A 23,387-nucleotide genomic window follows, 5' to 3' on the forward strand; every position below is an offset into this window, starting at 1 on the left:
CCCAGCCTCACTCTGGGACTTGAGAAGCTGTCTCAGGTGCTCTCAGCTCTAGGGGAGGCAAAGAGAGGTGCGAGGTGCCCTCCCTCCAAGCCTCCTCTTGTCACCTGGCCCTGCCCTATGCAGAAAAGGGGAATGGGCAGAGGCGGGGATCCTGTCAGCCCAGCTTAAAGCTGTCTCAGTTAATGTCAGGCCGGGGGAGGAGGCTTTTTTTTTTTTTCCCAGAGGCCCAGAAATAAAAGAGGCTCCCCTGGGAACCTACAGGCCTCACTGCCAGGGTGGATGGCGGGGAGCAGCGGCAGCCCATTGGCCTGCTGAGGAGACTGAGAAAAGGGCTTTGCCCAGGTCAGCAGGCACAGACCAGATCCCCAGGCTTCTGCCAAAGCCCTGGTGCTCAGGATCCCTGGGAAGCCCCGACATGGACAGTGGGAGCCCTCAGAAGGCGCGCCAGCCCCGTCCTGGGTGAACGACAGCCATCCCGGGATCCTTCTACACCTCCCACATTTTCCAAGAGGCAGCGGCGCCTGGGGGGTTAAAAAAAATGGCAACATTCGCCCTACGGGCGCGGAAAGGATGCTGCAGGGATGGGGGCTGGGAGCTGCGGCTGCGGGCTCCGGGAGGGCTCCAGGGAGGCTCCCACCTTCAACCGAGATGCCTATTCCCACCGAGGGAGGGGGGTCCAGACGCCCCCCAACCCGTGCCTGGCCTGGCACTCTGGCCTGGAAAGGTCCCAAAACCAGGGGTCTAGGGTGCCTTGCCCTTACCTGTTACCTGGCACCAGGTGAGCTGTGGGAGGGGGCGCGCAGCAGGCTCGGGTCTGGGGTGCAGGTTCCGCGCTGCTCATTGGAGACTGCGCCGGACGCGGTGCTCGCTCCGCTCTTCCCGCTGCTCCTCCCCGCCTCCCGCCCGCGCTGCGCCGCTGCAAGGTCGCAGCTGAGCCTGGCGTGCGTTGAGACCGGCTGATGGAAGGGGCGGGGCCTCAGTGACGGAGGGGCGGGGCCTCAGGAGGAGTGGGCGGGCTCTCCTGGACGGGCGGGGCTCCCGGGGAGGGGGCTGTCGAAGCCTCCGGGTGGGGAGGGGCCTCCTGGGGGGCGGGGCCAAAGCTGGCCACCTGCTCACCTGTGGCAAACTCCTCCCACATCTGGCTAGCCAGGCCCTCCACACTGCGTGCTCCTCACCTGGAGCCACAGGCCCATCCTGAGGGGACGGAAATGGTTTCACCTGAAGGAGGCCCGCTTTTTAACTGATCTTTTTCTCTGGAGGGGCAGCCAGCCAGTCCAGGAGGGTAGGTTATGGTCCTCATTCATTCACTCATTCTTTCATTCATTCACCTAACAGATATTTATCCAGTGCCTACGGCATGCCATATGCCCTTTTAAGCATTTGAAATTAAACAATTAACAAAACAAGATCCTTGCCCTTCTGGAGCTGACATTCTAGTGAGGGTGTCAGACAACATATATAAGCAAATGAGATATATTGGAAGGGAATACATTTTATGGACAAAATTAGTGCAAGATCAGGGATTCGGGGCATTGGAGAGGGGAGGCAGCGATATGTCCTCAGTGACTGCCAGGTGCTGGGAACACAGCTGTGTGTGAAAAGACAGAAAACTCCCAGCCTTCATGGCGTGAAGGGGACAGAACATCAGCAAGTAAGTGCATAAGACGATTCAGGTACTGGGTGCAGTAAAATAAATAAAACTGTGTAAGTGAAAGGTGAGAAGGCGTTAGCCACGGGGAGGGAAGAACATCCTAAGCTAAGGCCTGCAAGTTCAAAGGCTCTGAGGTAGGAACAAACTTGGCCACTTGAGGACCAGAAAAGGGTCCATGTGGCCTGAACCGTGCGAAGTGGGTGGGGGAGTGGGCTTATGGCCCAGAGGGGCAGCAGGTGGGGCAAGAACTGCCCACATCCCTGGATCCTCCGATCAGAGGCTTTGTTTTTTCCTGAGACAGAGACTCCAGGATGGAGTGCAGTGGCGAGTTCTCAGCTCACTGCAGCCTCCGCCTCCCAGCTTCAAGTGATTCTCCTGCCTCAGCTTCCCAAGCAGGTGGGATTACAGGTGTCCGCTACCACGCCTGGCTAATTTTTGTATTTTTAGTAGAGATGGGGTTTAGCCATGTTGGCCAGGCTGGTCTCAAACTCCTGACCTCAAGTGATCTGCCCTCCTTGGCCTCCCAAGGTGCTGGGATTAGAGTCATGAGCCATGCGTGCCCAGCCCTGAACAGAGGCTTTTTGGAGCACTCTCTGAATTGGAAATGTCCTCTGCTACTTGGTGGGACAGCTTCTTTAGACGAGAATTCGTTTGGAACTTACAACACCATGTTTTTTTTAACCCAGAAGGAATTTCCTCTACAGATAGACTTGTGCAGGGGAGCTAAGGTACTAGCTTAAAGGTAGTTACTACAGTAGCAAAAGTCTGGAAATAACCTAAATACCCTTCCATAGGGAACTGGCCAAATAATTAGAGAACACCTGTTCAACAGAATACTCTGTAGCAGGAAAAAAAAAAAAAAAAGAAGACATAGAGTTATATAAAGGTATGGAATGACCTCCTAAATGTATTGAGTAAAAACCAAGGAGAGAATAAAGTTGAACCATGTTACTATTTGTGCAAAAACAAAGGCAAATATCTAATTGTACTTGAAGACGATATATTGGATGCACTGTCCAAAAAGCAGGAGTCACTCAGAGCTGGGCTCTGTCATTTATGCTGTGTGACCTTAAAGAGGTGACTTTGCCTATCTGAGCCTGTTTTCTCATCAGAGAAATGGGGTAATAAAGATATCGACTACATCAGGTAAAGGTAAAATGTGACAAGGCCGGTGAGGGCAGCCCCTGGCACGTGATAAATTTTCAGTAAAGGAGAACAAGGATTATTTTTAGGAGAGATGGGATGACTGAACCTTTATGTAACTATTAGCATAGTATAGCAAAAATCAACAGGAGCTGTCAGAAATGTGAAGCGGACAGAAACAAGTCGGCCTCATCACATGCCATTTCTTCACATGGATGTTGCTTTCCAGCGATCATGTTTGCAAGCTCTCCAGTCTCTCATTCCTCTGTACCTTTTTTTTTTTTTTTTTGAGATGGAGTCTTGCTCTGACACCCAGGCTCACTGCAGCCTCCACCTCCCGGGTTCAAGCGATCTTCCCACCACAGCCTCCCGAGTAGCTGTGATTGCAAGCATGTACCAACGTGCCCGGCTGACTTTTGTACGTTTAGTAGAGATGGGATTTTGCCATGTTGGCCAGGCTGGTCTCGAACTCCTGACCTCAGGTGATCCACCCGCCTTGGCCTCCCACGGTGCTGGGATTACAAGCATCAGTCACCGCACCCGGCCTCTCTGTACCTTTGCATAGCTTCTCACCTCTGCCAAGGATGGGCTTCTCAAATCCTGGCCACTGCATCCCTTTCACATATCTGGCCCACTCTCCTTGCACTTGAAACAATCTTAGAATGAGAGCTTGGTGAGGCGGGGAAGGTAAGTTGCAATGTCAGGTGCACTGCAGGAGGCTGTCAGCGTTGTGACAAGGGGAGGGTGAAACAGGTGAGGCACAGGTGAGTGGGCCACCAGTCACTGCCTTTCCAGCATCCTTTCCACCCTTGCCCCCTGCTGTGTGGCAGCCAACTGGCTTGAGTGGTCCCACTGCAACCCCAGCCTAGTCACAGAGACTGGCTCTGGTAAACTTGGACTAAGAACCATTGTGTGAGTGACTGCTAATGGATATGGTGTCTTTTTGGGTGAGGAATGTTCTAAAAGTTGATTGTAGTGATGGTTACACAACTCTGTGAATATACTAAAAACTCTTGAATTGTACACTTTAATTTGGTTAATTGTATTGTATGTAAAGTGTATCTCAATAAAGCTATTATTACAAAAAGAAGGCCAGGCAATGTGGCTTATGCCTGTAATCCCAGCACTCTGGGAGGCCAAGGTGGCCAACGATCACTTGAACCCAGCCCGGGCAACACAGTGGGACCCAGTTGCTACAAACAATTTAAAAAATTAGCTGGGTGTGGTGGCACATGCCTGTAGTCCGAGCTACTCAGGAGGCTGAGGTGGGAGGATTGCTTGAACCTGGGATGTTGAGGCTGCAATGAGCTGTGTTCATACCACTGAACTCCAGCCTGGGCAACAGAGATCCTGTCTCAAAAAAAAAAAAAAAAAAAAAGAAAAAGAAAAAGAAAAAACACTCCATGCCATATGCCATAAAGGAAATGCAAATTAAAACAGCAATGTGATATCAATACACACACACTAGAATAGCCGAGATCTGGAACACTGACAACACCAAATGCTGTCAACGATGAGGAACAACAGGGACTCTCATTCATTGCTGCTGGGAATGCAAAACAGTACAGCTAGGGAGGAAGGCAGTTCGGCAAGTTTCTTTAATACAACTAACTATACTCTTACTACAAGATCAAGCAGTCACACTCCATGATATTTACCCAGAGGAAGTAAAAATTTACATCTACAGAAACACCTGTCCACAGATGTTTATAGACGTTTTATTATTATTACTTTCAAGATGGAGTCTCACTCTGTCTCCCAGGCTGAAGTGCAATGGCATGAACTCAGCTCACTGCAACCTCCGCCTCCCGGGGTCAAGTGATTCTCCTGCCTCAGCCTCCTGATCAGCTGGGATTACAGAAGCCTGCCACCATGCCCAGCTAATTTATTTATTTATTTGAGATGGAGTCTCGCTCTGTCACCCAGGCTGCAGGGCAGTAGTGTGATCTCGGCTCACTGCAACCTCCGCCTCCTAGGCTCCAGTGACTCTCCTGCCTCAGCCTCCCGAGTAGCAGGGATTACAGGCGCATGCCACCACACCTGGCTAATTTTTGTATTTTTAGTAGAGATGAAGTTTCACCATGTTGGCCAGGCTGGTCTAGAACTCCTGACCTCAGATGATCTACCTGCCTCGGCCTCCCAAAGTGCTGGGATTACAGGTGTGAGCCACCACACCCAGCCTGGAAGCTTTATTCTATTGAATGTTTCCAACACAAAGAAATGATAGATGTTTGAGATGATATATATGCTCATGACCCTGATCTGATCACTATGCATTATATGTATTGAAACAACACTACGTACCCCACGAACATGTAAAATGATTTGTCGACTAAAAAATAAAATAAAATAAAGCTTTATTCGTAATTGCCTAAACTTGGAAGCAACTATGATGTTGTTCAACAGGTGAATGGATACACTGTGGTACATCCAGACAATAGAATATTATTCAGTGCTAAAATGAAATGAGCTATCAAGCCATGAAAAGGCATGGAGGAACCTTCAATGCACATTCCTAAGAGAAGGAAGCAATCTGAAAAAGCTCTATACTGTATGATTCCTACCATATGACATTCTGGAAAAGGCAAAACGGTGGAGACAGTACAAAGATCAGTGTTTGCCAAGGGTTAGTGAGAAGGAAGGGGTGAGTAGGCAGGGCACAGAGGATTTTTAGGGCAGTGAAACTACTCCATATGATACTATAATGGTAGATGCATGCCATATACATTTGTCAAAAACTATAGGCCTGTAATCCCAGCCCTTTGAGAGGCCAAGGTGGGTGGATCACCTGAGGTCAGGAGTTCGAGACCAGCCTGGCCAATATGGTGAAACCCTGTCTCTACCAAAAATATAAAAAAAATTAGTCGAGTGTGGTGGCACACCCCTGTAATCCCAGCTACTCAGGAGGCTGAGGCAGGAAAATTGCTTGAACCCAGGAGGCGGAAGATGCAGTGAACTGAGATCATGCCACTGCAGTCCAGCCTGGGCAACAGAGTGAGACTCCGTCTCAAAAAAATAAATAAACAAACAAACAAAAAAACAACAAAAAAACTATAGAATATGTTTATTTAATTTTTAATGATTTTTTTTGAGACAAGGTCTCATTCTGTCACCCAGGCTGGGGTTCAGCAGCATGGCCTCTGCTCATGCAACCTCTGCGTCCCAGGTTCAAGTGATTCTCCCACCTCAGCCTGCTGAGTAGCTGGGATCATAGGTGCGCCACCACACCCAGCTAATTTTCGTATTTTTCATAGAGACGGGATTTTGCCATGTTGACGAGGCTGGTCTCAAACTCCTGAGCTCAAGCAATCTGCCCACCTCGACCTCCCAAAGTGCTGGGATTACAGGTGTGAGCCACTGCGCCCAGCCAAAAACTATAGAATATATGAATCCTAATGTAAACTGCCAGCTTTGGATGATAATGAGGTGTCAGTGTGGGTTCACTGACCATAACAAATGTACTGGCTGGTGTGGGATGGTGATGGTGGGGGAGGCTGTGTGTGCTGTGGGGGATGGGGGTTATGAGAACACTCTATACTTGCTACTCAATTTTGCTGTGAGCCTAAAACTGATCTAAAAAAAAAGGAAATCTATTAAAAGTGGTTAAAATGGTAAATTTTGTTATGTAGATATTATCATAATAAAAAGAATGTTCATAGCAGCTTCATTCATAATATCTTTTTTGTTGTTGTTGAGAAGGAGTCTCGCTCTGTCACTCAGGCTGGAGTGCAGTGGCGCAATCTCGGCTCACTGCAAGCTCTGCCTCCCGGGTTCACACCATTCTCCTGCCTCAGCCTCCCAAGCAGCTGGGACTACAGACGCCTGCCACAATGCCCAGCTAATTTTTTGTATTTTTAGTAGAGATGGTGTTCTCCTGTGTTAGCCAGGATGGTCTCGATCTCCCGACCTCGTGATCCACCCGCCTCGGCCTCCCAAAGTACTGGGATTACAGGCGTGAGCCACCACGCCCGGCCTCATTCATAACGTCTTTAAACTGGAAACAGCGCAAATGTCTGTCAGCTGTAGAATGGGCCAATGACTTGTGGAATGTTCACTCAAGGGAATAGAAAGCAGTCGAGAAAAAGAACAGGGGCGCTTCTATGGGGGCTGGAATGTTCTGTTTGGAATCTGGGTACTGGTTACATGGGTTTGTCCAGTGCTCTATGTTGACTTTTTTGTTTTTGTTTTCTGAGACAGAGTCTCTGTTGCCCAGGCTGGAGTGCAGTGGTGCAATCTCGGCTCACTGCAGCCTCCGCCTCCTGGGTTCAAGCGATTCTCATGCCTCAGCCTCCCAAGTAGCTGGGATTACAGGCGTGTGCTACCACGCCTGGATAATTTTGTTATATTTTTGGTAGAGACGGGGTTTCACCATGTTGCCCAGGCTGGTCTCGAACTCCTGACCTCAGGTAATCGGCTGGCCTCAGCCTCCCAAAGTGCTAGGATTACAGGCGTGAGCCACCACGCCTGGCCTCTATGTCAATTTTTAAAGTATGTGTATATATACACATACACAGACATATACATATGATTGCACATTCATATACATATATTCACATACACATATACATACCACTCTGGAATCAAGATACTCTAATTCCGGAGCGTTCTAATTCTGGTCTGCTACTCACTAGGTTTATGACTCTAGACAGGTTCCTGTACCCACCGAGCCTCAGTTTCCTTATCTGTAAAATGGGGATAATAATACCTTAAGCAGTCAACAAAGATATATGTCAGTGCTGGCTGGCAGCACATGTTGATTCAGTACTTGCTGGTAAATATTTTTCTTGCTGCTGCTCCCTTTGGTGACTGAGCCCAGAGTGTCTGGAAGGAGGAGAGGGTCCATGGAGAGGGCCAATCTAAACGATAAGCAGGCCGGGCGCGGTCGTCTCAGTTCTAGCCCAGCCTGGCCAACATGGCGAAATCCCGTTTCTACTAAAAATACAAAAACTTTGGGAGGCTGAGGCGGGCGGACCACGAGGCCAGGAGATCGAGACCATCCTGGCTGACACGGTGAAACCCCGTCTCTACTAAAAATACAAAAAATTAGCCGGGCGTGGCGGCGGGCGCCTGTAGTCCCAGCTACTCGGGAGGCTGAGCCAGGAGAACGGCGTGAACCTGGGAGGCGGAGCTTGCAGTGAGCCGAGATCGTGCCACTGCACTCCAGCCTGGGCGACAGAGCAAGACTCCGTCTCAAAAAAAAAAAAAAAATTAGCTGGGCGTGGTGGCGCGTGCCGATAATCCCAAATATTCGGGAGGCTGAGGCAGGAAAACTGCTTGAATCCGGGAGGCAGAGGTTGCAGTGAGCCGAGATCGCGCCACTGCACTCCAGCCTGGGTAAAACTCCATCTCAAAAAATAAATAAACTGATAGGTAGCACACGCTCATCTTGCAAACTGCTACAAAGGGAGAGGGGGTGAGGGTGGGGTGGGGTGCTGCATGTGCCAGGCCTGCCTGGCGGCTGGCTGGGGAGCCGACCTGCCCTGGGCCTCGTAGAGAAAAAGGGCAGTTAGGCGGGTAATGAACATTGATCTGGGGAAATGGATCCTTTCCTAGATAGCAGGGCCTCTCACTATCGCTGGGCAATCAAGACGACTGTAAAACGTTAAACACCTTCTCGGGCCGGGCAGCTCTGCACGAGAAAACCCCAAATCCCACATACTCCCATCACTCCCAGAAGCCCTGTGGTGGTGAACTGGGGAACTCAGAGGGCAGGCTGTAGGGTTCAAACGCCATATTTGCCCCTTACTGGATGTGTGACCTGCGGCGGGTCCCTGTGCCTCTCTGGGTCTCAGTTTCCTCATCTGTAACATGGTGATATAACAGTACCTAGCTCAAAGGTTTAATGCCGGTAGATTCCTGAGCAAAGGTCCGGAGAGAGAAGAGGCTCGGTCTGCAGGAGTTGTCATTTGTTGGCCGCGGTGAGACCACGCCCCGTCGCCCTCCCACACCTGACCCCGCCCTCCCGCGTCCATTGGGAGCGCCACCGGAAGTAATGCGAGACGGAGCGTTTTAGCGGAGACACTCACTGGGACAATCTGAGGTAATCCAACAGACTGTGGCGGAGGGACCGGAAGCGCCAGGCAGGGACCCGGGGTAGATGCTAAATCCAAACTGAAACGCACAGGGCTGGATGATTGAAGCAGCAGCGGGAACTAGTCAGACCTCCGAGCTCTTTAAACTATCTTCAGCCTTCCTCGTGGGCTCGGCTGGTTCTCCACGAGCTCCGAGCAGAAGAGGGGCCAGCGTTTAAGTCAAAGGCCTTGGGGCTCCGAGTCCCTCCCTCTCCCCGTCCTGTGAAGGCGCGACCCAGTTCAGCTGTCTGTAAAGTGGAGCCATTAGTCCCTGCCTCGTGGTGGGAAAACTGGGAGGCGGAACGAGGAGGCCGCCGGTCCCAACCCGGCCCAGGAGCATCTTTCTGCGCAGACCGTTTCCTGGCGAGGTGCGTCTTCGTCCTTTTCCGCCCTTGGGAACTTAGAGCGGCCCCTTGGCCGCTGGTTCCGCGCCTCCCGCGGTTGGGGGCGTGCCCGGAAGTCGCTCTACGGAAGCTGGCAGGGCTGTGGGCGCTTCACTATGGCGACGGTGGGGGCTCCGCGGCGCTTCTGCCGCTGCGCCTGCTTCTGCACCGAGAACTTGTACGTGGCGCGCTATGGGCTGCACGTGCGCTTCCGAGGCGAGCAGCAGCTGCGCCGGGACTACGGCCCGGTGAGTGGCCGCTGTCGTCCCTACGGAGCAGTGGGCAGAGAGGGGCAGTGGAGGAGGGAAGTTCGTCCCCAGGGTCGTTTGCGCACGGCGCGCACCACATCCTCAAATACAAGAATGACGGCCTGTTTGTGCCTCAGTTTTCTCACCTTAAAGGGATAATAGTATCTCCCTGTGAGGTTGTGAGGAAGGAATGAACACGCATATAGGGTGCTTAGGACAGGGCTGGGCTCAGCTTGCCGCCTCATAGCAACACCAGCCCGGAGCCCTGTCCTGAGCTTGACAAGGTTCCGCAGTTCATTCTCTCCATGATCCTTTGAGGTCGGGGCTCCTCTCCCCATTTTAAGCAGGGGAAACTGAGGCTTAGAGATTGGAGGGACTTCCTCAGGTCATACAGTCATGTTCAGTGTTCTTTCTGCTCCCAGATCCTGCGCAGCCGAGGCTGTGTTAGCGCCAAGGACTTCCAGCAGCTGTTAGCAGAGGTACCAGTCCCCTGTCCCTGCACAGCTCCTCCTCGTTAGATTTGTTTCCGCAGCTTGAGGGGTCTCCTAGCCTCAGTCCCTGATCCCTGAAGGGTCACTTAGGCCCTCACTTTCCTCCTTCCTGCCCCCCACTCATCCGTCCACACCTGGGTCTTGGCACCAGGAGAGAGAACGGGAAATGCTAAGTTGCCTAGTCATGCCATTCTTAACAGCTCTGCGAGATAAGCACACGCACCACCCTCATTTTGGATTGAGAAGCTGAGGCTTAAAGAGGGATCACTTGCCCAAGCTTTTACAGCAGGAGCAGATGCCATCCCAGCCACGGCTTCCAGGCCCCTGGGCTCCTCACACTTTACCACATACCCCACAGGCTGCTGCCAGGGCTGCTGCCCCGCTCCCTCCTCCTCCTTCCCCTGGAGTCAGTGGTGGGAAGCTTCCCAGGAGAGTCCTCAGCAACCTCTGGAACACAGGACTTGGCCATGACTGTCTCCTTCCCCTATGTGGGCCCAGATGGTTGAGGTACATCTAGGGGTTCTCATCCCAGCTAGGCTCAGGTTGGGGCAGCCTGAAACAGGACGGGTCTGCTTCTAGAAGTCCCTTTCAGCTAACAGTCTGGAACTTGCAGTTGACCCAGATAGATTCAGGAGTGTAGGCTAGACTTGGCTTCCAGCCTGGGCCCTGTCTGGCGTTCTGGGCTTCAGTTTCTTCATCTGTACAGTGGCCTCAGGAGGATGGGAGGCCCCACCTGGTAACAGCCCTGTGCCACCGCAGCTTGAGCAGGAGGTGGAGCGGCGGCGGCGGCTGGGGCAGGAGTCAGCGGCTAGGAAAGCCCTCATCGCGAGTTCTTACCACCCGGCACGGCCTGAGGTCTACGACTCACTGCAGGTACCAGCTAGCCAGAGTGCTTGAAGGCCGGTACTGGAAAGAGGAGGTAGCATCCAGGGCTGGGGGGGGCTGCCTGCCCCACAGCTGGTGTGTTTTGCCCCCAGGATGCAGCTCTGGCCCCCGAGTTTCTGGCAGTGGCTGAGTACAGCGTGTCCCCAGGCGCAGACCTCAAGGGCCTTCTCCAGCGGCTGGAGACAGTATCGGGTGAGGTCCTGACCCTGAGACCTGGCAGGACCAAGGAATGGCAGCCTGGGAAACCTGGGTGTGGGATGCTGGGGTCCCTCCAGCCACCAACTTTGCCTCCAAAAACCAAACCAGCAGGAGCTGGAAGGGTCAGTGGGACCAACCCGCCAGGAGCAGGACATCTGCATTCATTCATTCAATACCTGCCATGAGCCTGGTATCTTCATTCTTTCCTTCACCCTTCCTTCGTGCCCTCATCCAGCAAATAGTGGGTATTTGTGTCATGTGTGGGACAGCTGACACACTCAAACAGGGCTGATCCAAGATCTTAAAGGGACCATTGAGACAGGTATGGGCAGGGTAAAGGGACCAGTAAGGAATGGCAAAGTCCCGTCCCCCGGGGCTGGCAACAGGAGGGAGCAGTTACCACCTGGAGTTGTGGCTCTGGGCAGAGGCCTGCAGCCATGCCAGACTCCAAGTAGGGCAAGAAATGCCCCACTTCTCCCCTTTGGATTTCCTGCTGGGCTCATTTATTGGCTAAACCCAGCAGGAAATGCTGGGCAAGGGAGGTTTGCGTGTTGTTTAACCTCTGTGATTCAGTTTCCTCATCTGTAAAATGGGAGCAACAGTAACCCCCTCTCTTAAGGCACCACGATGATCAAGTGAGTTAACCTGCATAGAGTGCCTGTCACAGGGCCCGCACATAGTGTTTGGAAAGTGTTTCCTATTCTTATTGGCACTGATAGCCTGGGCTAGGGGCTCCTGTGGGAGGCAGATACAAGTTTCCCCTCATGGAGCCTGTGCTTTGTTGGGGGTCATGGGTGGAATGAATCCCCCTTCTCCCAGCCTGGGGGTGCTCTCCTCATTGCCTTCCACTTCCTGGCAGCTGAGATAGTGCTGAGGCTGTTGGCTGGGGCAGGGCCCAGGCTGTGAGGTGGCCCCATCGTGGGCACACTAGCCCTGCACCCCTGGGCATTGGTGCATCTGCCAAGAAATGTTTAGGTTTCCATTCGCAGCCTGGCTTCTTCCCCCTCAGGGCTCAGCAAGAAAGAACAGCCCCTTCTGGCCTTCCTGCTGGGGGACAAAGGCTCCCAGAGCCACTTCTGAGTTGGGGTACAGACTTCGATGGCTCATCAGATGAAAGGAGGTGCAGAGAGAGCCTGAAGTTGGCTCTGTGATCCCGGCTTGGCTGTCACTGGCCTGCTGGGTGTCCCTGGGCTACTTCCTTCTCCTCTCTGGGCCTCAGGACCCATATGTGAGCTCCCAGTGCCAGCCCTGTGGACACTTGTGGAGTCTGGGGAAAGGTTCCGGGTATAAGTGGGGGGCATGGGAATCGGCCTCCCCTTCCTCATGTTGCTTCCTTTAGTCATCACAATAGCCCTGAAAAGCGAAGGCCTCATCCCCATGGCACAGGTGATAAGACAGGAAGACTGAAGCCCAGGCCTGGCTGGCCCACAGCCACATTCAGGCCCACAGACCATCCCTCCTTCCACAGAGGAGAAGCGCATCTACCGGGTGCCTGTGTTCACAGCACCCTTCTGCCAGGCCCTGCTGGAAGAGCTGGAGCACTTTGAGCAGTCGGACATGCCTAAGGGGAGGCCCAACACCATGAACAACTACGGGGTGGGTGAGGCCTGGCCGGTGGCAGAGGAGGGGGTGGCTGGGGTCAGGAGGCAGTGTCGGAGGTGCTGCAGATGGGCTGCCTGCCCGGGCTGTGAAAGAAGGTCATAGTGGGATCACCGTGGAGTGGAACCCCAGGGTTGCAGCCCCCTAGTTTTCTTGCTGACCCCAGGAATCCCCTCCCAGGTGCTGCTGCACGAGCTCGGGCTGGACGAGCCGCTGATGACACCACTGCGGGAGCGCTTCCTGCAGCCGCTGATGGCCCTGCTGTACCCTGACTGTGGCGGGGGCCAGCTCGACAGTCACCGGGCCTTTGTGGTCAAATACGCACCAGGCCAGGACCTTGAGCTGGGATGCCACTATGATAATGCCGAGCTCACCCTCAATGTGGCCTTGGGCAAGGTCTTCACAGGGGGCGCCCTGTATTTTGGGGGCCTCTTCCAGGTGAGTGTGTGACCCATGCGGCAGGGCCTGGGGCAGCTGTGAGTGCCCAGGCCTGAGTCGTGCCATCTGCAGGCACCCGCAGCCCTGACGGAGCCCCTGGAGGTGGAGCACGTGGTGGGCCAGGGTGTCCTCCATCGTGGCGGCCAGCTGCATGGGGCCCGGCCCTTGGGCACTGGTGAGCGTTGGAACCTTGTCGTCTGGCTCCGAGCCTCGGCTGTGCGCAACCGCCTCTGTCCCATGTGCTGCCATGAGCCCGACCTGGTGGATGATGAGGGCTTCGGTGATGGCTTCACCCGAGAAGAGCCCGCCACGGTGGATGTGTGTGCGCTCACCTGAGCTTGCTTGGGCCCAGTGTGGGGGTGGCAGGCAGGTGAGGGCTCCGTTGCCTTTGGCTGGGGGCAGAAATAAAATCCCCACAGCCTACTGCACTTCTTGGCTCAAGGCTGTGCCAGCTTCTGGGTCATTCTCTGGGTAAACATGCTGCCTTAGTTCAGGTTTGTCGGAAGCAGAGTCTGGAATGGGGCGTCAGCGAGGGAGTCAGGGAAGCAGGGGAGGGGAGGGAGCAGCTGGGCAAGGAAGTGGCTTCAGAGGACGTCCAGCCTCAGCCGACCCCGCGGAGAGCTCCAGGCAGAGCCCACAGTACCACAGTGTGCCCACACCATCGGTTACTGGCTCCTGGATGAGGGGGCCAGAGAGGAGTGAGTAACTTCCCAGATACTTATCTCCAGGGCAGGGTGCCTTGCAGTAGCCAAGGGAAGCCTCCAGAGACAGCACAGATGTGAACCCTCAGCAGCAAGCATCACCCCCAGTGGACTTGGGTGGGCCACCAGTAGCATCTTCTAGATGGCAGAGGGGTGAATGGCAGGGCTGGGAACCAGGCTGCCTGGGTTCCCATTCTGCTTCTGCCACTTCCAGCTGTGTGGCTTTAGGTGAGCCTTCACCTTTTGGTGCCTTGGTTTCCTCATTTAGCACCTACCTCCTAGAGCTGTTTTGAGAGTCAAATGCGCTGACGTATATAAAGTGCTTTGCAAGAGCCCTTTGTGTTTGCCGCTGTCATTATCGTGGAAGAGTTGCAATTTGGGGGCCCGATTGGTTGAAGCGCACAGCCGCGCTTTTGAGTTACACATTTGAAAGTCGGGGGGTTCCGTATTGCAGTCTTGAGTTCGGTCTTCCTGGGAAGGTGGGGCACCAGCCCCATGCCACGTTGCACGGATCAGCTAGAGCAGAATCCCGGCTTCCCTCCGGATGGGCCTGGGGTTCATACCCGTGCTCGCTGCCAAGGTGTCTCTGGCCCCTACGGACACGAGTTTGCGACCTCTGAGTCACTGGGTGGGCAGGTCGGAAAGACCAGGGCGCCTCAGTTGGGAGCTCGCAGTCGTATGGAGAGGGCAGGACCAGCCGGGGAGGAGGGCGGCGCGCGCGAGGGTCGCCTTCTTCCCAGGGCACCGGGGGCGTGGTTGCTGCGGGCGTGCGCCGAGAGGGCAGCGTTGGAAGCGGGCGCAGCTTCGGCAGACACGGGCGTGAGGGGCTGCGGAGCTCGAGGGCCGGCGCCAGGCTGCAGGGTACGGCCTCGCCCCGGCGCCCCTGCTTGCCTCTGCGGGAGGTGGGCGCGCCCGAGACGGAACCTGGGGCGTCAGAACGAAAGGCAGCGGCGCCGCGCTTCCCAGCCGGACAGCCTCCCGCGCAGCGCCCCGGCCGGAAGCCTCCTAGCCGCCGCTTCCCCTCGAGAAGGCGCGGGGCGGGCTGTCCGGCCCGTAGGGCTGTCGAGGTGGGAACAGAACAACCCCGGGGGCCCCCTTGAGGCGGCGAGGCCGGGAAGGGCGCGGGGCTGGAGGGTAGGAGAGCGCGGGAAAGCGCCCCAGACGCCACTCGCGGCGGACGGCGGCCCGTTCCCGGGGGCTCGGAGCCGGGTGCGCAGGCGTGGGGCGTCCGGGCGGGGGCGGGCCCTTAATAGGCACCGCTGGAGTCGGCGGAGAAACCGGGGTCCCCAGCGTTGGGGGTGGGTGAGGGTCGCTCATTTTCCCAGGACGGTGACGGGTACTGGGCGTCGCGAGGCCCCGGCCCCGCTAGAGCCACCCTTGGAGCCCGCCCGCGGCCGGCCTTGGGGGCTTCGGCTAAGCGCGTCTTCTCCGTCGCCAGCCCGCGGCGCCATGGCTCACGTCGGCTCCCGCAAGCGCTCGAGGAGTCGCAGCCGGTCCCGGGGACGGGGGTCGGAAAAGAGAAAGAAGAAGAGCAGGAGGGACGCCTCGAGGAACTGCTCGGCCTCCACATCCCAAGGTCGCAAGGCCAGCACGGCCCCTAGGGCGGAGGGTGAGGACCACAGGCATCGGGGAGAGGAGGCGCAGCCACTTCCCAGGGAAGTCGGGGCGAGCAGTGGTCGGGGACGCTCAGTCATGCCTCTGTGCAGCCGGGCCTGAGATGTGAGGGCCAGGCGCCGCAGGAGCCTGGAAGGGGCTCCTCTGGGAAGCTCCATCTCTGTTCTGGAAAGCCCCTCAGGAAGCGCTCACCCTGTAGACGGTCTGTGCCTGCCCCAGGCCAGAGCAGGGGACAAAGGTTTACCTCTTCCCCTCCTGGCCTTCCAGTCTCACCTTCTCCCTGCATCACAGAGAGAAGCAAGCAGAAGGCCCGGAGGAGACCACGATCCAGCTCCTCCTCCTCCTCTTCCAGTTCTTCTAGCTCCTCTTCTTCCTCCTCGTCCTCCTCCTCTTCCTCCAGTGATGGCCGGAAGAAGCGGGGGAAGTACAAGGACAAGAAGAGGAAGAAGAAGAAGAAGAGGAAGAAGCTGAAGAAGAAGGGCAAGGAGAAGGCGGAAGCACAGCAGATGGAGGCTCTGCCGGGCCCCTCGCTGGACCAGTGGCACCGATCAGCTGGGGAGGAAGAGGATGGCCCAGGTACTGTGCTGTCCAGCACCTGAGAGGGAGAAGGTCCCTTCCCAAGGCCTGGCCACCACCTCCGTGTTCCCTTCCAGTCCTGACGGATGAGCAGAAGTCCCGAATCCAGGCCATGAAGCCCATGACCAAGGAGGAGTGGGATGCCCGGCAGAGCATCATCCGCAAGGTGGTGGACCCCGAGACGGGGCGCACCAGGTGGGGAGCCTTTGGCCTGACTTACACCACAGGGTCTGGGAGTGTTGGCCGAAGATGTGTGCTCTCGGGAGGAGTGGGGCCGGGCGGGGTTCCTGCTGCCTGAAAAAGGCCAAATGTGGGCAAAAATACGGTCACTTGGACTAAGTAGTTGCAGGGGCTGGAAGGGCCTGGAGGAGGCTCTTCAAAGGGCTGTTGTTGGCCCAGCTGAGGCTGGCAAGGCAGAGCCCAGCTCCGCTGCCTTCATCAGGGAGAGTGGGTGAGGCCCCAGGGTCTGTCCACTCAAGGCTGTGCGGCAGGATCCCTGGGACCCCTCTGCTGGCTGCTTGTGGTTCTGCTCCTCTGGCATTAGGGGACCTGCCTATTCCTTGCTGAACGGAGACCCTCCCACCCCCAGGCTTATTAAGGGAGATGGCGAGGTCCTAGAGGAAATCGTAACCAAAGAACGACACAGAGAGATCAACAAGGTGGGTGTGGCCCCTCTGCCTGCCATCCGCCCCCAGCTCTGTTTGTGATATACCCCTCCTCCTGTGTGCTTTCTTCCCCAGCAAGCCACCCGAGGGGATGGCCTGGCCTTCCAGATGCGAGCTGGGTTGCTTCCCTGAGGGCCCCAGCTGGCCAAGGCCTGTGGACGGCGCTGGCGGCCCAGCCTGGGCAGGCTTCAGGGTGCCAGTGGGAAGCCTGATGGGTGCTGGTGGCCTTTCCCGGGTGGATTGGCCTCTGGCCCAGCCCAGCCTCTTCTCAGGGGCAGAGGGGGTGGAGGATGGGGTCACCAGCCTGCTTGGCACCCCCATCTGAAAGAGCAGCACTTCTTAGCTATTAAAGGCCCCCTGGATAGACTTTCTCTGTTCTGTGGCTTTTTGTACTGAGGGGGAGGGAAGGATGCTACATGACTGCCAGGGAAAAACAAGGGCTCCAGGAGCTTTCGGGCAAAGCTGGGGTGTCCTCTGGTGGTAGTGAGCACAGGCCACACCAGCGCCTGTGCCCTCCTCATCTTCAGGTCAGCCTGCCTGGACCAGACCCCATGCCAGCTGAACCCCAAACCCAGAGAGCTGGCTCTGAGATGCTATGCACTCAGGCATGGAGAGAGATGGCTTCCCCTGCCGTGTTCATTCCACAGATCACAGCAGTGCAGAGCCAGGTGCTGGGGCCGAGTGGCCTGTGTGGGAGTCCTGGCTCCCACTGCCCAGCTGTGTCTTCCAGTCTGAGGCAGGGAGGCTCACGGCACCCGCCTCACTGGGGTCTGTGAGGGCAAACCTGAGTTCCGTCCCGGGAAGGAGCTAAAAGCAGACTAGGCTCAGAGTCAGCCCCGCACTAATGTGTTGGCATCACTGTGAGTGTCACTAGCATTACTGTTCCATGCCCCCATCCCACCATGCCCCACGGTCGCCAGTGCAGTAAAGAGATCCAGAAGGAAGCCTTCCCGCTTCTTTAATTGGTGTTAACAGACATGACGTTGTATACAGAGCACACTCAGGCCCAATGATGCGGGGACAGCAGGGACGGATGGGGAGAGTGGGGACACGGCTCACACGTGGCCCAGAGAGACAGACGGCACACGGACAGACCAGATGGGAGGGGCTGAGACGTGAAGGCTGTGATGGGGCAGACAGTGGGACTCAGACCGAGCCAGGGAGGGGTGGGGGGTCTCTGCTGAATCCCTCTTTAGAAATCAAAGAGAAGGCAGGTGGTGGGGTCTGGGGCCTGGGGGTGTGGTGGGAGTGGGACTAAGGCTTCTATTCTAACAAACAGGCCCAGGGGGTGGCAGTCAGCAAGGCCTGCCTCACCCTTTGGTTATGACTGGTCAGGCCTGAGCCCTGCAGCTCAGCACCCAACTCTGTAAACATTTTTGGTATTTTTAAAGGACATTGCTGTCCCTCTCTTAGTTTCAGAAAGACTGGTGCTTCCTCAAGAGGAGAATGTGCCAAAAAGGAATCTGAAGGGAGGTGGAAAGCAGACCTGGATACAGAAGAGACTTCCCATGGGGGGCAGGCTGCCCACCCTGCCGTCTATGGCTGAGGGCCGCTGGGAGAGCCCCAGGGGACTATTGCTGTTGTCCTTGGCATGGCTGGCGGCTGGGCAGGCAGGCGGGGAGCGAGGAGCCTTAGGGGAGCTGCCCCCCGGGGGAGAGGCTGAGCCCACTGCCCACAGGGCCTCCCGGCCTTTATTGCAGGAGGGCCCGAGACTCTTCCAGGTGCTTCTCTGGATGGCTGGTCACCGAGGCAGCAGGCAAGACAGGATGAGGTGGGGCCGAGAGAGGAGGAGGCACTGGCCACAGGGCCCCTGACCGGGGCTGTGATTGTCGGGCCAGGCAACTTCCCGCTGGGAGCAGGGGGGTCAGATATTGCACTTTCACTGCAACAGTTACATGAAAACTTGGTCCATAAAATAATCGTTGCTTTATATATAATGCCTGAAACAACAACAAAAAGCTACATCTTAAATATGAATAAACCCTGAAGGTTCCATCCCTCCAGACATTTTTCTCTGCACAAAATAAATAGCTTTCACTCTGTATAGACCCACTTTTGCAGAACATTTACACGACCCTTTGGCTGTACATATCTACACACGGGAAAAAGTTAACATCACTGTGCACCTCCCCAGCCCGGTCCATGCGTCCCAACATCAGACCCAGGTCAGCCGTAGCTTCTTGGGGACAGAGCCTGGTCGCTGGACAAAGGCCGAGGCCAGGCAGGCTCTCCCACTTCCGGGAAAGCTGAGGAGCAGCAGGGGGGCCGCCGGAGCTGGCCGTTGAGCGCCACAGCCAAGGTCACGCTTGGTGCTGGGGAGAGAGGGCAGACGGCCAGACCCAGCGTGCAGGACAGCATGGTCCTTGCTCAGGCGAGAAATGAAGTCATGGCTGCCTGCCCTGAAGCTGACAAAGCAAGTTGTGGCTTCTTAGATTCGGCATGAAAACGGAATTGGCATTAAAAAAACCGAAGTGTGTGCCCCACCCACCCCAGAGTAGAAATTCAGTGGGATTGCCGGGGCCAGGTGAGGCAAGGAGCCCACGCCTCGCTAAGTGGGCAGGAGCAGGGCCCACGGGACCCAGAACCAGGCTGGACTCCGTCACAGTGCTGGGTGTTTTCAGTGTGGAGGGGCTGCTCTCGGTACTGAAAGAGTTAAGAAAAGGAAGCAGCCAAGGATTGCTCATTTAAAAAAACGTCATAGAAATCAGATTGAGAAGTAGAAAGGCGTAGAAACATGGGCGGGCAGCCTTGACTGATGGCAGGGAGCGGAAGAGGTGGCCAGGCCCGTCCAGCCCGTGGCCTGAGGCTGGAAACAACACTGGCCTGGGCTCCAGGCGGGGCAGGCAGACAGGTGGGCAGGGGTCTGGGGCGCAGAAATTAAGATACGGCCTTTCTCTCCTGCTTGCACGAGGCTCTGCCGCACTGGAGCCTTCAGTGTGGTTGTAGGTCCTGGGTCGGCAGGTACTGAGTTTCATGCATGTCAACGGGGCTGCAGCCATAGGAGGTGGTAATGGGTCTCCGCTCTCAAAAATCAGTGCAAAACCAGTGAGGTTGAACAGTTGAGAAACTCGAGTTAACAAGATGCAGGCTGGACCCCTGTTGGAGCTGCTACCAAATGGGAGGGGACCTGGGAGTGAGGGTGGCCAGTGGATGGGGAGGTGGCAGGCTGGGCCTGGGCCCACACCTGGCACCAGGACACTTGGAGATCCACGCAGGGCAAAATGTCTGGGAGAGCCTCCCAGGCCAGTCTGAATGGGGAGTTCTGGTCCCTCTGCCATCCTGGGGCTGGTGGTCCCTGCCAGCTTCCATGACAAGCCGGACCCGTCAGGCCCGAGGACATGAGGCAGGGCAGGGAGCACTGTGTGGCGCGGCCCGTGTCCTCCGCGAGGCCCTGGGACAACCTCCCAGGCCCACGTCTGTGCGTGTGCCCAGGCCAGGCCTCCTGGCGGGGCTGGCCACCCTGGCCTAGCACCATGGAGACCCCGCGCTGCACTCACGGTGCCCTACTTGGGGCCCGCGGCCGCCCCCGGCTCCAGGCGGCCAGTTATGGCGCGGCCCCAGCAGCCGGCCGCCACACTCATGCTGCGCTGGCCCCGCTGCTCGCCATCCGCCTGGCTCTGTGTCCGCTCGTGCCGGTGGCTGGGCCCGCTGGGCTGGGCCGAGATGGTGCGAAGCAGGTGGTTCCGGGAGCGCAGGAAGTCGCCCTGGCCGGGCAGGCCGAAGCTGCCCTTGCGCAGCGCCATGCGTGTGGCTGTGTTGCGAGCGGGCCGCGCCCGGTGGCTGTACTTCAGCTGCGCCAGGTGGGCCGCATAGCCGTCCGTGATGAACTGCGGGGTCAGTGAGGGCGGCTGTCACAGGCTGGGGCTCCCCGAGCTGCCCGCCTGCACCCACCCCCACAATGCGCCCACTCACCTGGCACTGCTGCTGCAGCTTCTTGGTGGGCCGGCCCACAATGTAGATCTGCATGGGGGACAGGCTGATGGCGCTGTAGACCGCCACGTCCTTGGTGGAGCCATAGGCCGCGTGCACGCGCAGGTGCAGCTGTGGGGAGACTGGCATGGGCACAGGCACCATGGTCCCTCTGCCCCCACCCCTGCCCTGCCCCATCCTCCCAGGCCCCACCTCGGAGATGAGCAGCTTCAGGAAGTTGGCCTTGTGCCGCAGCGGGTCATGCACCAGGCCGTCACAGAAGGACACCACGCCATGGGGGAAGTTGTGCTGGGCCAGCCACGCCACCACCCGCTGCTTCTGCATGTCGGGCCGGCCCGTCACGTAGATGATGAGGTAGCCCAGGTCCTGCCAGTGCCTGGGGGTGAGGGGCAGGCCTGGGTGTCTCATGGCCACCCCTTCCTCCCTCCTAGGCCTCCCTGTCTCCTGCCCAGCCAGGGCCCACTTGGGCCATCGGAAACCACATCTCTGATTGAGCTCAGTAACGACAATGGTGACAGTGAAGGTGCTGCAGCAGGCCCTCGGGCGCTCGCACCGGGCGGCAGATGCCCCTGCTGCGGTGTCCCTGGCTTACCAGCCTCACTTTCCAGATGCGGGAATGGAAAACCGACATTGAGAAGTGACATCGCTTGCCCGAGGTGACACGGCTAATAATTGGGGGTGCCGGGCTCTGAACTGAGGTCCTTAAGGCCCAGTGCCCGAGCCAGGCGTCCTCCACAGAGGCTCCCCTGTCCTCCTCCACCTGGCTGGCGGGAGCCCCTGAGCCCACCCACCTTGCTACAGCCCCTTTGTGCCCCTCCGGACCACTCACCGCACCACGTCCACGGCCCCGGCCCGCACCTTGGGGTCGCTGCCCATGATGGACACGCTAGCGGCAAAGGAACCGTCGATGCTGAAGACCACGAACTCTGTGCCCTTGGGCAGCACGGTGATGTAGCTGTCGGCAAACGTGTGGTCTCCCCTGGCAGGTGGTGGGGGTGCTCATCAGAACCACCCAGAGCCTCGCCCTGCCTATCCCGCCCTCCCAGGGCAGGCATATACCTGACCACCATCTTGATAGGGTAGACACCCACGCCCAGGCGGTGCGACTCAGGGATGGTGTAGGAGACACGCCCACTGTTGTTGGTCACCAGCGTATCCAGGTAGAGCCACTCGCCCGAGGGCGGCTGGGTCATGATGTGCACATCCACCTGGGCCCAGCAGGCTGGTCACAGGCTGGCTGTGTCTGGCCTCCCCACCCCCTGCACCCTGGCCAGAGGGCAGCAGGGAGCTCCCCAAAGTCCCTCCATGTTACCCCTACCCGCCATGTCCTTACCTTCTCCCCAGTCAGGGTGACCATGTCCAGGGGCCCATACATGAACCTGCCCGTCAGAACCTGGGGGCCGTCCTCATTGGCGAGGGCATCATTGATCCGGTGGTTGGCCGTCACGTTCTGTGGAGGGAGCAGCAAGCCCAGGTCAGGGGGTCAGAGGGCACTCCGGGTCCCTGTGTTCTGCTCAAGTTCTGTGGGCCTGAGGGGCAGGCTTGAGCTGTGAGCTGCGCAGCCCATGTCTCAGTCTGGATCAGACACGATGGCGTGGCCTTGGAGAAACTAGGAAGCCTTGCTGCCTTCCCTGTCTGTGAAGTGGGCTGACAGCTCCAGCCTCATGGCCCGGGAAGGTACATAAGACTGCAGGCTTCCCTGCAACTCAGTTTCCCCATCTGGACACGGAGGCTGGTGACAGCATGGGGGCCTGGGCGCCTGGGCGCCTGGGGGACCCTCACCCGCAGCTTCACGTGAGTCCGCTTGCGCTGCCACTTCTCCCTTGGCTTTGAGGGGGTGAACACCGACACTTCCTTGCCATCCAGCTCCAAGATGCTGGAGTTGTCGTGCCTCATGACCTGGGAAGAGGGGACAGGGCAGGCCGTGGGGCAGATGCCACCCTGGGGCTTCCTGCCCTGGGAGGAGGAGGCCCAGTACCCGGGAGCAAGAGGAGCGTGTGTTTTGTAGGGGGCGTTCTTCAACCCACTACCGTCTGCCCAGTAGCCCTCAGATCCCTGTTCATTCACCTGACGAATGTGCAGATATGTTCCCTCCATCCCAATGTCCTGAAAAGCCTGAATACACCCCAGCATAAAGGTGCCTTCGTCTTGCTAGCTCTGTGATCTGATGGGGTTGGAGAGGAGTACCCACTGTCCCCTCATCTGTGAAATGGGGCCCTGTCATGGGTCTTGTCACTCAGGGCCCTCCTGGGAGGCCCCAGGCCCCAGGTACCTGTCTCAGCAGGAAGGAGACCACATCCGTTGACTCCCAGTAGCTGGCGTGGAAGAGGTGAGGCAGAGCCACCGTGGGGAAGGCCGTGAGGGCGTCAGGGCAGTACAGGGCGTAGTCGATCCGCTTCTGGCCCCACCACTTTGCAGCGACTGCCAGGAGGGGCCGTGACTGGGCTGGGGCTGTATAGTCCCAGACAGGGACCCCGAAGGGTCACCCGGCCCCTCTGGCCTGCTCAGCCCAGCACAGACCCCCCCAACCAGCTATAGCCTAAAGTGAGTCTTCTCCCAGGATGGGTGAGTGAGGCAAGCGGGAGGGAGCACAGGCAGAAGCATGCAGACCCATGACAGTGGTGAGTGCCAGCCCTGCTGAGGGGCTCCTGCGGTTGCGTTGGGGGACCAGTCGGGATCTGTGGGATGGTACCAGCTGTCCGTGGTCCCTTGCTGACTCTGGTGACCCTCTGCCCTGTGGCAACCTCATCGCTGCCCTCTCTGGGCCATTCCTGTTCTCCTATCTTCCCCCTAG

General features: G+C 57.2%; 4 protein-coding genes across 16 annotated transcripts in view; 2 read left to right on the forward strand and 2 right to left on the reverse strand.

The window, feature by feature from the left end:
* Positions 1–9,265, reverse strand: part of ABCB9 (ATP binding cassette subfamily B member 9) — a 47,812-nt gene extending 38,547 nt beyond the window's left edge. For 2 of the 7 annotated variants that reach the window (XM_063614673.1, XM_063614674.1), the window contains exon 1: positions 8,821–8,961. The gene's annotated coding sequence lies outside the window, so the exon portion shown is untranslated. Of the gene's footprint in view, positions 1–761; positions 957–1,116; positions 1,190–7,364; positions 7,477–8,620; positions 8,801–8,820 lie in introns of those variants that run through there. The other 5 variants (XM_063614675.1, XM_063614670.1, XM_055237977.2 and 2 more) reach the window with 5 other exon arrangements.
* Positions 8,822–17,030, forward strand: OGFOD2 (2-oxoglutarate and iron dependent oxygenase domain containing 2). 4 transcript variants are annotated; one of them, XM_055238009.2, is made up of 8 exons: positions 8,822–9,496; positions 9,919–9,975; positions 10,747–10,860; positions 10,965–11,064; positions 12,539–12,666; positions 12,850–13,107; positions 13,180–14,875; positions 15,247–17,030. In XM_055238009.2, exons 1-7 carry the CDS (start codon positions 9,365–9,367, stop codon positions 13,441–13,443), a joined length of 1,053 nt encoding a protein of 350 aa, XP_055093984.1. In that variant the 5' UTR covers positions 8,822–9,364; the 3' UTR covers positions 13,444–14,875; positions 15,247–17,030. The 4 variants fall into 4 exon arrangements, with proteins under 4 accessions (XP_055093984.1, XP_055093988.1, XP_055093989.1 ...); XM_055238013.2 differs by having other exon boundaries at positions 9,093–9,233; XM_055238010.2 differs by lacking the exon at positions 9,919–9,975 and having other exon boundaries at positions 9,298–9,496.
* Positions 14,304–17,030, forward strand: ARL6IP4 (ADP ribosylation factor like GTPase 6 interacting protein 4). Its single transcript, XM_055238001.2, is given in 7 exon segments — positions 14,304–14,650; positions 14,682–14,875; positions 15,247–15,417; positions 15,714–15,998; positions 16,076–16,193; positions 16,588–16,657; positions 16,739–17,030. Coding segments are annotated over 7 exon segments (1,242 nt in total). The 3' UTR covers positions 16,796–17,030.
* A 574-nt stretch (positions 17,031–17,604) lies between these two features.
* Positions 17,605–23,387, reverse strand: part of PITPNM2 (phosphatidylinositol transfer protein membrane associated 2) — a 145,367-nt gene continuing 139,584 nt past the window's right edge. For 2 of the 4 annotated variants that reach the window (XR_010114968.1, XR_010114969.1), the window contains 9 exons: positions 22,866–23,014; positions 22,376–22,492; positions 21,927–22,043; positions 21,653–21,801; positions 21,423–21,572; positions 20,786–20,969; positions 20,576–20,704; positions 18,790–20,490; positions 17,605–18,603 (listed from right to left, as the gene is read on the reverse strand). Coding sequence is in view for 2 of the 4 variants with exons in the window: in XM_055237957.2 (XP_055093932.1) it covers positions 20,167–20,490; positions 20,576–20,704; positions 20,786–20,969; positions 21,423–21,572; positions 21,653–21,801; positions 21,927–22,043; positions 22,376–22,492; positions 22,866–23,014 (1,319 nt within the window). In the remaining 2 variants the exon portion in view is untranslated. Of the gene's footprint in view, positions 20,491–20,575; positions 20,705–20,785; positions 20,970–21,422; positions 21,573–21,652; positions 21,802–21,926; positions 22,044–22,375; positions 22,493–22,865; positions 23,015–23,387 lie in introns of all 4 variants that reach the window. The other 2 variants (XM_055237957.2, XM_063614623.1) reach the window with 2 other exon arrangements.

This window comes from Symphalangus syndactylus, chromosome 13, assembly GCF_028878055.3.
Source record: "Symphalangus syndactylus isolate Jambi chromosome 13, NHGRI_mSymSyn1-v2.1_pri, whole genome shotgun sequence".
In the NCBI taxonomy this organism is placed as follows: Eukaryota; Metazoa; Chordata; class Mammalia; order Primates; family Hylobatidae; genus Symphalangus; species Symphalangus syndactylus.

Bases quoted from the DNA above. Each gene is read 5' to 3' on its own strand.
- OGFOD2 (XM_055238009.2), top strand. From the start codon at position 9,365: ATGGCGACGGTGGGGGCTCCGCGGCGCTTCTGCCGCTGCGCCTGCTTC. The intron at 9,497-9,918 runs GTGAGTGGCCGC...TTCTGCTCCCAG, and splicing joins TGCGCCGGGACTACGGCCCG to ATCCTGCGCAGCCGAGGCTG. The intron at 10,861-10,964 runs GTACCAGCTAGC...TTTTGCCCCCAG, and splicing joins AGGTCTACGACTCACTGCAG to GATGCAGCTCTGGCCCCCGA.